At 38.6% G+C, this 11,575-nt stretch overlaps 2 protein-coding genes across 2 annotated transcripts; both read left to right on the top strand.

Annotated features, from left to right (window-relative positions):
• Positions 1–2,032: 2,032 nt before the first annotated feature.
• LOC122406003 (uncharacterized) lies at positions 2,033–6,341 on the top strand. The gene is made up of 4 exons (XM_043411136.1): positions 2,033–2,381; positions 2,523–2,694; positions 3,018–3,119; positions 3,285–6,341. The coding sequence occupies exons 2-4, from the start codon at positions 2,551–2,553 to the stop codon at positions 3,621–3,623; spliced, it is 585 nt and encodes a 194-aa protein (XP_043267071.1). The 5' UTR covers positions 2,033–2,381; positions 2,523–2,550; the 3' UTR covers positions 3,624–6,341.
• Positions 6,342–6,491: 150 nt separating this feature from the next.
• Positions 6,492–11,526, top strand: IntS2 (integrator complex subunit 2). The gene is made up of 5 exons (XM_043411135.1): positions 6,492–6,859; positions 7,191–9,283; positions 9,453–9,657; positions 10,114–10,420; positions 10,607–11,526. The coding sequence occupies exons 1-5, from the start codon at positions 6,576–6,578 to the stop codon at positions 11,057–11,059; spliced, it is 3,342 nt and encodes a 1,113-aa protein (XP_043267070.1). The 5' UTR covers positions 6,492–6,575; the 3' UTR covers positions 11,060–11,526.
• The last annotated feature ends 49 nt before the right edge of the window (positions 11,527–11,575 follow it).

Below are 11,575 nucleotides of genomic sequence, written 5' to 3'. Positions count from 1 at the left end.
GGTCGACGACCTTTCACCCGAGAGAAAAACGTGACAGAAATGTCGCATCGCGCAATAGCGATGAGTTCCCAGCGAATTTGACATTCGAACCTCGTCGATTATTACTTCAAACATGGATGAACTTTCTGCGGCGAACGAAAGCCCGAAGCGAGGCTCGTTTGCCAGTTTATTCGGTTTTTATTGATTCGGGGAAACATCGGAAATAAGCTTTCGAAGCCAGCTAGCATGAGGAAGGAAACACAGAGCCGGGTCGCGATGTGTTAATCCGCGCAATTTAATTTGTCTCTCGCCCGCGCCCCTGAGACCCGGGGGGAGGGATCGAGTCGATGAAGCAACGCTCCGAGCCCAGCCAGACAGGGCGTTTTTTCTCAATGTCGTTACACGACTTACCAACTCGATACGTTCCCTTCAACTTTTGTGATTCCATTCAATGGGTGGGGATGAAATGTTAGAATTACTCATATTTCCAACAGTTAAAATCTCGAGTTTATAAACTTCGAATTATAATAAATATGGCCTTCAATGTCGAAAATAAATAAAGTAGAAACTTCAAGGTTCGAAGGACGTTTACATCGAAATATATTAATCTTTTCTATTCATAAATTAATATACAGTCAGCAATACCGTGGATATTCACAATTTCGAAAATATAATAAGGAAAGACTCAATATTGCTGGGAGGTTGAAATACTGAAACGCCAAAAAATCGAACGGTCAAATGGTGGCGAAACGCTAAAAAGTCGATCGATCAAAATAAAGTAATTCAGCGTAGCCTTTTCGAGCCATCGCTCTTCTGCATATCTAAGTTTTATAGGCTCAAACACTTTCGATTTTTTCCTACTCTATATTCTGGTCTGTCTACAAAGCAATTTTGAATTGGAAAATATGAAATTTTGATGTTCGCATGGTCTGTTAAATAAACTGTATTCGAGATGAAAGCTATCGAAATGATTTCGAGTAAATACGAATTCAAAGAATGAATATTCGGTTAAACACGTAATCTGCTAAATAGTCGATCGGAAATAAGGATTTCGAATTACTTATTTTTCTCCAATCTGATGTTAAAACTTCTTAAATTTCAAAATATCAACCTTTATACAATTTGGTTATTTGACACATTGAGCCCTGCCCAATTACACTGTTTGCTTCTTTTCGTCTGCGTAACAGTGACAAATAATCGATCAGATCGTTACACGTGCCGATTGAAAACGAATACATTCAACGACTTACGTTTTCGCTCTAAGAGCTTCGCCCAGTGAATCGTTGATCGAATGAATTTTCAAAAAATTCGCAAATCATAATTTTAGTAATTATTTAAATTTTATCGTTATTTTCTGATACAATAAACGCTGAAAAAAATATTTCAAAAAGGTCGATCGAAAAGAGTAGCGAAAACGTGAGAGCTGATGAAGCGGAAATTTGGCTGACAATCAAAATGCTCGACAGTCCAACACTTTTGTAGCGGATTTTTCGGTAATTTCGTGCATGGACGATCTAGGGTAATTAAAAAAAAAATATATGTTTTTTTCCTCAAAGTCGCGAGTCATTGCGTTAATACATAATGAAAAAGTAATTCTCTCAAAATTTGGGCGACCTAAAAAAATGTTTAAAGGTGAGGGAAACGACGTAAAATTTGTTTAATTCTTAGTGAAAAACGACGATAAAAAAAGATGGATTGTCGGTGTTGCAACGACAAAAGTTAGCACTCAATCAAGAGTCGACTCTCTCAAAATTAGAACTCGAAAAAAAAACACCCAGAGTTCGTCCCAATGGTTTTTCTAAATATTTTTTTCCATTTTTCCAAAACGTCTCGAGATAATGAATGATTCGCTTCGTTCCGCAGGTTCATACGTCAGCATATAATGAATCCATTATTTTCTCAGAATTTGAATGAGCTGGTAAATTTTTTAGAGTTGCCGCTAGTGGAGTTTATATATTTTTTCATCCCACTGGCATATCACCTTAAAAATCGGTATTTTAAGGGATTCGTGATCGCGAGAACGTTGCAGTACCCTTGGCAAAGTCAGCAGATCATTGCAGTAAATTTCGAAGGAGCTGGATGTCAAATTTGACAGATCGAACTCGTTGGAATGGAAAAAATATATTTGGTCCCGTTGAAAAATTGGATCAAACCAGCGAAGCAGGGGCCCGGCCTTAAAGACCGGAAAAGCGAGTTTTCAGGCTTTTCTACGTGAAGATAACCACGCAAATGTGTCGATGTGTACGAGGAAGCATTTTCCGAGCACGTAGGAGGGCTCGGTTCCGGAGTTTGCGCACGAAACGTCCCAATATGGATTCTCGTGGAGCAGCGCGTACATCTGGCAAGTGAAAATGCGGCAGTAGAGCATATATATCCTTTATCGCGAACGGTTGACGTCCAAGGTAAACGCCGTTCAGCATTTCCGTACCCAGGAGATAAGCTTTAGTCCTAAATTCTGGGAAAATTGTTCCCGTCTCGTTGATTCGGTGTTTCATCGCTTGGGTCAAAAGTTTGCAAAACTTCGTCTGTTTTATTATTCTCAGTGTCGGATAGAAAAGCTCTCGTCAAGGCATGTCTGATCCGGAGTACGCGTACGCTTGTCAAAGAGCCGAGCTCCTTGGACAACCGAAACCGAGCGAGGAGGAATGGGCAGCTTCGAGGAAAAGCGTCCACGTTAACGAGGATCCTGAGGAAGTCGATAACGCCGTTGCTCAGGTCGGTTTCTCAATTTATTTAGGCTCGAAGATTTTCGAATGTGCCCTTTCAAACGTGCACTTTTCTCGCTCATTTTCGGCAGCGGAGCTCGCGATCTCGAGCTTGTGTCACCGAGTACATTTCCTTGGTTATATTTTTTGTTAGAGGTTCGATTTTCACTTTTTTTCTCGACGCCTTCGCACATTTCCAGATGCTGGTTCTTTCGAATCCGGAAATTCGACTTTCACTTGCTCTCATTATTTTCTGTCCTTTTTTTATTCCATTTTTCGGTCAATTTATCTCGGTTATTTCAATTTTATTCATCCCTTCGTGCACGCTGACAGGATTTGGATCAATCGGATGAAAGTATGCGACGAGTTGGCGGAGGTCTTGACGAGTTGAACAGTATTCTGAATGCCACGCAGAAAAAAATCAACAGGTTCAAGGTCAGTGTGAAAAAACGTGAAAAAATCAACATTTCCGATGGAAATTTCGATCGAATTATTTCTTCGTCTCGAGAACAACCGAAAATAAGTAAAAAAGCCTTAAAAATTAGTGAAGCAATGAATTTTTTCGGTGCCCATAAAAAACCTTAATTTACGTAATTGCAGACCGTGTGCGGAAGCCTCAGCACACTGTTACGCGTGAAGGTTGGTTCGCGGAACAACACGCCGGACCATAAACCGTTGACGCCGAACGCGGATGTCGAGAAGTCATCGAACGCCGAATTTTTAGTACCAGACGAGACGTTAACGGTCGAAAAGACGCTCGAGCCTTCCTCGCTCGTAACGGGTGACGAGGAGCTCGTCAACAAGCCCAAAAAAATCGATCTGAACGAAAAAATGGGCTCGCATCTCGACAAGCTCGACTCCCTTATCAACAAAGCGGAGAATGCTCAATACAGCATGCAGCACCAGACTAAACAAATGAAGAAAATCATAAACAAGTAAGAAAACGAACTTCGGGTGCTTCAAAAAACGTCGAATTCAAATTTTAAACGAATATTCAAGCATTGCAAACGCCACAAAACAAACAATAACAGAGTTAAGGAAATCGTAAGTCGAAGAACAAAAAAACATGGAAATAAACAAGGGAAACATCGACGAGTTTATTCGTTCATAATACATCGATAAAACTGATAAATGAGATAGTACGAAAAAGCACAAGACTCAAACCTCCTCCGTATTAAAACTCGTTTACATTTACCAGAAAAAATCATCATTTTGCAGAATTAACGGTTTGTCACGTGTGTGCTCTAACGATAAAAATAATAAAAAATTCCGCGGTCACTTCCGAATTACGACAACGAATCGACACGCGAAAACAACTGCAGATGTGTCGAAAAAAAGTATAAAGTTTGTCTGATTCGAATAAACGAATAATTCCGAAGTTTTTGTATTATATTTTGTGGCAGAATTTTTCAACTTCGACTAACGAAATAAGGAGAATTATTAAAAGTATAAATCTTTACAATCGATTCGTATTGACCATAAGTTATTATGAGTTTTTCAGGCTCAATTATAAACGACTGGAAATTAAGAAAGAATGACGCAGCTTTACTCATAGTTTGTCTATCAGGAATAATTGTTTTCCTAACGACTAATATTTCTGTCTTTCATTAAACGAGTATAATTAAGTTCGAGATCGTGATAATATTGTCTTACATTACAATCAGGTTGTGGAGTAACGTAGACGAAAAAAAAAAGACAGAGATAAAAACAGGTGAAGAAAAAACAATGAAAAACGACGAAAAGTAGAGATCTGGTGAGACGACGAAACGAAGAGTTATATTTAGAGTCGACGCGGCGATGCAGCAGTCGGAAAAAATGTTTTTCTTCCAAATGTCGTCGCTCCCCGCTCCGCCGTACGAATGTAGTGTTGTGAACTCAATTATCTTATAACAATATCGAAGTTTATATCGCTGAAATGCAACGAAATTTCCGACACTTCACTTTTTCGATTATTTGGGAAATAATTTCCGGTAACTCGAAGCTCTCGAGCCACACTGAAACGTCGCGATACGTGCTGGTCAACTTAACCTCAAAACACGGATAAAAATTTCGTTGCCTTTCCCCGAGCGACGCACGTTTCGTGAATGTGTTTTTTTATTAATCGTTATTAATATTGTTGTACACGTATTATAACTATCGCCGGATTGGCTCATTATTTTACGGGTGTATTGTTGAATCTACAAATATATTTTTCGTGTTATATTGTACCGAATAATACATACAATGTTATAATAATAAGCCATATCAGACGCAAATGCATTGTTTGACGCTGAGTTACGATTATGGTTGCATGAATATTTATGAAAAAAAAGAAAAATAATATCAATATATACGCGAAAGCTGATGGTGTGAGATACGAAGCTCGTTAATTTGATGCTTCAAACGGTGTTCGATCGAAAAATTATTTCACTCGATTCCGTTTGGTAAACACCTCTATTGAAGAATTCTAAAAAAAAAAACACTCGTCGACGACGGTTTTCGTCATTGTTGTTGCTAAAAGTAAAAATTCAGGGATGCGGATGAATTTTTTGAGATCTTTATCGAATACCTAAATTATCTCATTTAGAACGGACAAGTGTTTTGGCTGAGAACGTGCCGATGGAAATTCGTTCAAAAAACAACGCAATTAGGTTAAAGTAAGATTTGTTTTTTTTACTCGCGAATTCATAAAGCGAATTTGACACGCCGAAGGAATTATATATATTCGATACTGTTCGCAATGGTGGCCAAATAAATAAAAAAAAAACAAACGTATTTAGAGGTTATGGCGTTAAAGCATGAAAACGATGAACACGAAAAAACGATGAATGTCAAACCTAAAAACCACAACTCTTATTCTACAAAAATTTGTAGATAAATGTATTCGAATTGAAGCGTAACCTCTCGCGGCGAGATCCGTAACTAATTTTATAATTCAAGCCCAATTCGAGCTGGTCGTATTTATGAATTGCGTACAGAACGAACGAAAAAAGAAAAATGAAGGGCGAAAAGTAAATCTTCGTCGAACCCAAAATCAATTAATTCGATGCCTATATATGTACCATCATTGACATATGACATATATTTATAATCATATATGTATGTATGTATAATGCAAAGAGAAATATTTAACGGATTCGGAAAAAAGCTTCTGCAAATATATTTACCAATGTTGTTTTTATACATACATGCATCTTGCGCGTAATAACGTTAATAAAAAAAAACTAAAAACATGATTATTTTGCGATTAAATCTCGCGCTATGTTGCGCATTAGTAGTGAAAGGAAGAAAATATTAAAAATGATATCAACGTGCTTTGCTAGAGCTTTATGCAAAATAAAACGTGTTACTTTTGTTTAAAAAAATTTCAGCGTGTACTCACTTGTTCTGTAATACATGCCAAGAACTATAGAAGGCAGTCGACGGAGTCAACTGTAGAAATTATATTTTGCACAAAATATCACAATATAGTTATTACACCAAATACACTTGAACAGCGCCCGAAAACTAAAGCCAGCAACGAATAAAGTTAACAACATCGGTAATACAAAGATTAAGACGAAACCTATAACCTAACAGTCTAATTTTACGAACGTAATAACGGTTCGTGGAACAATACACTGTACGAAGTTATTGTTTATTTGAGAAAATACATAAATAAGGAGGGCCTTGGGAGAACATTTTTAGTCGAGGTACACTCCGAATCCTCCGAATCATTCAAACTACTACCAACTACTATAGTTGCGAACTCTAGTGGTGATCAGATAAAGGAAACTTAATCGAAAGAAAAATGGCGGCTTCCACAGTGTCAGAATCGTGACAAGCGGTGATGAACCGCTGTCCTCTTGTTAAAGCAATTATTCATAAAACAAATTGGATATTGTTATTACTTTTGAAATAAACAATATAAAGATGCTGTCGGGCACGAGCATTTCGCCACGAGTGTTTACGGCAATACAGAACGTAAACATTCGTGAATTGTCGCGATGTACACAACGCGAAATACGACCGTTGTTACCGTGTCTCGTACGTATGAGCCTTATTTCACCCCTTGATATTACCAAGGAATGCGTGGAAGCTCGCAAAGAAATCTTAACCATTTTATCCGGTATTGAATCAGTTAATTCAATTGTCGCTCTATTGTCCATTGATTTTCACGCGCTCGAGACCGACGTTCGAAAAGAACAACAATTGAGGTTAGTCCCATCGTGTTTCACACTGTTTACTATTACCCTATAAAATTGTATTGTTCTTATTTAAAATGTCCAAAAATTTCATGATTGATCATCTTTGTGATTACTTCGTTAATTTATGTAATGTATGAATTTTTTGTTTCTGAACTGAATTCTTAAATCAATTTGACTAGACTGTTGATTCAAACTCATCGAACAAAAACAATGATCCTACGGTAGAATTTTTCTCTACTCTTGAAGACATCTTACGATTCCATAAAACTGGATTGGAAAATATGAATAAAATATTTCTGGATGATCACTAAACTTTTAATGTAAAAATGTATTTTCATAGGCAAAAACATGGCAACAGCCAGAGCGACAGTATATTGGCACAATCTCTCCAAGGTGGTCTAGCTCTAGAGTTTGAGAGGAGCGAATCAACACGTCGGATACGTTTAGTCTTAAGCGAAATACTGTTCATCTCATCGCAGATCCAGGAGCTCCAAAGAAACAACGATTTTCAGATAAAACAGTCAGATTTGTTTGACAATGCCGTTTACATGGAAGAGATAAGTTATGTAATTTGTATCGCATTGGCAGAATTACCGGCGCTGCTTTCGTTGCGTGACATCGCAGAGACACTTCTGCATGTGAAGCATGGACCGGAGATTATTTGTTGGATTGTGGCAAACAGTCCGGACAGTTTTGCAGAGGTTTGCGCTCATTTGATAGCGAACGGGGAGCGTCAGGAGGAATCAGCTTTGGGAAGAATAAGAACGCAAGCGCTGACTATGTTGTGCCGCATGAATCCGAGCCAAGCGTTGGCAGTTCGTGCTAAATGTGTGGAGCTTTGTAGAATGCCGGCATTAGCGATCACTTTGAGTCTCGAGCGTGAGAACGCAGCGAGTTTACAGCAAGAGAGCGACATGGTGGCGTTCGTTTCCGGTCTTTTATTGGGAAATGATCAACAAGTGCGAACATGGATCGCCATGTTCATAAGAAATGGACAGAAACGAAAGTGGGAATCGCATACAGCACTGCAATCGTTGCGGGAAGAATTGCTACGGAGATTGGAAGCGATCATCGCAGAAAGTTCAGAACTCCAATTGGCCGAGTCTCACGTCGTTCAAGCGAGCGCTTTGCTCAGACTTTACTGCGCTCTCCGCGGTATCGGTGGGATCAAATTTCAGGACGATGAAATCACCATGATCGTACAATTGCTCACGTCACATCCGCCTCCTTCTCCCGCCGGCGTGAGATTCGTCTCCCTTGGCCTTTGCATGCTTATCGCTTGTCCTTCTCTCATCGGACATCACAACCTCGAGAAACGCAGTGTCGAATGGGTACAATGGCTCGTACGAGAAGAAGCTTATTTCGAAAGCGCGAGTGGTGTGACCGCGAGCTTCGGCGAAATGTTGCTTCTCATGGCAATCCACTTTCACAGCAACCAATTGTCCGCAATTTGTGATCTTGTTTGCGCAACTCTCGGTATGAAAATCCCCATAAGGCCAAACAATCTCACAAGAATGAAACAAATATTCATGCAAGAAATATTCACCGAACAAGTCGTAACCGCCCACGCTGTCAAAGTCCCCGTCACCGCTTCACTCAACGCGAATATTCCCGGCTTTCTACCTGTTCACTGCATACATCAATTGTTGAAGTCTCGAGCTTTCGCGAAACATCGTGTCCCCATTAAAAACTGGATTTATCGGCAGATCTGCAACAGCGTACCGCCTCTACATCCCGTATTGCCCGCTCTTGTTGAAGTCTACGTAAACTCCATCCTCGTTACCAATAACAAATCCTCTGAGCACACCAACAAACCTATGACTGAAGCAGAAATAAGAAAAGTCTTTCAAAACAGCGTTTTCGGAGCTAATTTCGATGTCAAAAAGAGTGCTTTGAGCATCATGGAATCCGAAATCGAATGCATCGATGTCGATACCTCAAAACCATCTCTTACTTCGCAACTGCTGCTTCTCTATTATCTTCTACTCTACGAAGACGTGAGACTCAACAATATGCACAATTTCATTTCCCAAGGCAGAAAAATCAAATCTTATTCAACAGAATTTTTGTCCGAATTACCAATCAAATATTTGCTCCAACAAGTACAAAGAGATCAAATGAATTACGCCGGTTTATTTTCACCCCTTTTACGATTGTTGGCCACCCATTTTCCTCATCTATCACTCGTCGACGATTGGCTCGACGATGAAATGATCAATATCGTTTCACCCGCTATCAACCATGAAAATCTCAATGTCAACGACGTCACCATCGTCGAAGCTTTTGGACATATCAAAACGTGCCCATCTCGCACTGGACGACTCTTGCGACAATTAATGGCCATGAAACCAACCGATATTTGGCCACACGCTCAAACCATCATTCATTACTTCAAGGTTGTTCTCGATGAAAAAGTACCTCGATATATTCAAGGTCAGAATACATTTCGCTCATTATTTTCACCACTTTTTTAACAAAATTTTTCTTTCAAAGTCCTTAATAGTTCTTGAACATTTTTTGTTGTCGAAAAAACTTGAAATACTTTGTTTATTCAGTGACATATGTATTTTTCATTTATTCTTTATATATTTTTGTGTTTCAGAACTCTACAAACAAGTGTGGCTAAGACTCAACACCGTCTTGCCGAGATGTCTCTGGGTATTGTCGATAAACGCTCTATTGATAGAAAACTCAAACGCTCTCAATGTTTTTCTTACGCAAGAAAACATCGTTCTTGATCCGTTGCAAGTCTTACGCTGCGATACAAGAGTTTTTCGATGTGCTCCAGTATTATCTGTAATTTTAAGGTATTTATGACAATAGTGGCCTGTAATGAGAGAAATTTTAAAATAAGATAAACTACAAAGTGCTTGAAATGGACCTGCGAATTGTAATGAACCGACTGTGACTCAGATTTAGCTTTCCTTCCTTTGCTTTTACCAGTAAATCTCAATTCTTAATGAACCTTAAATATGAATCTAACTTCGTAAAATCAAATATTCCATATTATCTAAAATTGAGGTCGCAAATTTATTTGTTTATTAAAAACTTTTCGAATTTACTGACAGTTGGTGTTGAAAAACTCACAATTTTAATATGAAATTTTTGTTAGATTAATTATTTTCTATGAAACTCTTTTCGAGTGGGATTTTTGGGTACATAATCGTCAATAATTAACCGGTGTTTTGCGATATATATCAGAAAATAAAGAATGAGAATTTGATTGAAGTAAACACGTTAAAAAAAATGTCTAAATTTCACAGGATATTGCAGGCGACATTAGCAGCGTCACGATCGCAGTTGTCGAGGCACATGCAGGACAGGCCATTGACAGAAAAAGTTGGTCAATTGACTAGCGAAGCTGAGAGAGAAGATTTGAGAACAGCTTTGGTGGCAGGACAGGAAAGTGCAGCGGTACAAATATTGCTCGAGGCGTGTTTAGAAACGAAGGAAGATCGCGAAGTGCCGGGACAAATGTGGTCGCTTCGAGAAATTCGGAGCGTCGTTTGCTCCTACCTACATCAACTCTTCATCGCTGATCCATCCTTAGCCAAATTAGTACATTTTCAGGTATACATTTTCTTACAACTTCCAACTCAGTGAAAGAAAATTTACTCAAGGACCAAACGCAAATTCTTCTGAAAAAAGTGTTTTTCAAACACAAATTTCCCGAGGACTTTCCAAAAAAATAGAATATTCTTCACTCGATTATTGTTTTTTTTATTATTATAATAAGTATTTTGTTATTTTTTCCAGGGATATCCGAGAGAGTTATTGCCAATCACCGTTTCCGGAATTCCCTCGATGCACATCTGTCTCGACTGGATACCGGAATTGCTCTCCCAGCCAGAACCAGAAAAACAAGTTTTTGCGGTCGATTTAGCATCTCACCTGGCGGTGCAATACGCGTTGCCAAAAGCACTGAGTGTATCACGTTTAGCGATAAACACACTAATAACGCTGCTCGGTGTATTACCGGCGAGAGATCGCGTAGTCTTATTTATGCCGGTACTTTCTGCTTTGACGAGAATTTGTCTAGCTTTTCCGCCCCTTGCCGAAGATACGACCGGCCTTTTATTACAATTGGGCCGCGTCAGCTCCGCCCAGGCTGCGTTAGGCGACAAATCTGCTGAAATTCTGTGCCACGAGGTCAATAAAACTTTTTGCTCGTTATTACAAAAAGCCATACTCCAATCCAGGGTTTACTGAAAAAATTATATAAACTATTGTTCATCTGGAACAAAAAAAGACCAACGATTCCGACGATCTTTATTTTCCATTCATTTATCCATTGTTAGTGGAATCAAAGTCATCGGTAGTTGAAACACACACATCTCATATGTTGATGGGATGTCGATTTTTCTACTCCTCGTTTTCGTATTTGTACATTTATCGAAATCGTCGAATTTTCGGGAATCCTATTGTTGATCGAATCATAAAAATGTACATAGACCGATATTTTTTTAATAACTCCAATATTGTGCTAAATTCATCACAGAAAATATATCATCTGCAACAGTGAAAGCGTGAATAAATGGATGTTTTATTGATAAATACCGACACTGAAAATACTTCAATCTGTATATAAATATACGTTTTAACGTGACTTGTAAAAATAGAATGTAAAGAAAAAGGATGCAGTGTAAATAAATCAAATACATTTGTTGTAAAACTAATGGTGAATTTTTCGTTTCTTTTTTTACTATTTTTTAACAGCTTAACGTT

The sequence above is a fragment of the Venturia canescens genome, chromosome 2 (genome assembly GCF_019457755.1).
Source record: "Venturia canescens isolate UGA chromosome 2, ASM1945775v1, whole genome shotgun sequence".
NCBI lineage: Eukaryota > Metazoa > Arthropoda > Insecta > Hymenoptera > Ichneumonidae > Venturia > Venturia canescens.
This window is presented reverse-complemented; position numbering and strand designations above follow the sequence as displayed.

Coding starts and splice junctions, on each gene's coding strand:
- LOC122406003 (XM_043411136.1), top strand. CDS start 2,551: ATGTCTGATCCGGAGTACGCGTACGCTTGTCAAAGAGCCGAGCTCCTT. Junction 2,695..3,017: donor TCGATAACGCCGTTGCTCAG/GTCGGTTTCTCA, acceptor GCACGCTGACAG/GATTTGGATCAATCGGATGA. Junction 3,120..3,284: donor AAAAAATCAACAGGTTCAAG/GTCAGTGTGAAA, acceptor ACGTAATTGCAG/ACCGTGTGCGGAAGCCTCAG.
- IntS2 (XM_043411135.1), top strand. CDS start 6,576: ATGCTGTCGGGCACGAGCATTTCGCCACGAGTGTTTACGGCAATACAG. Junction 6,860..7,190: donor CGAAAAGAACAACAATTGAG/GTTAGTCCCATC, acceptor GTATTTTCATAG/GCAAAAACATGGCAACAGCC. Junction 10,421..10,606: donor CCAAATTAGTACATTTTCAG/GTATACATTTTC, acceptor TATTTTTTCCAG/GGATATCCGAGAGAGTTATT.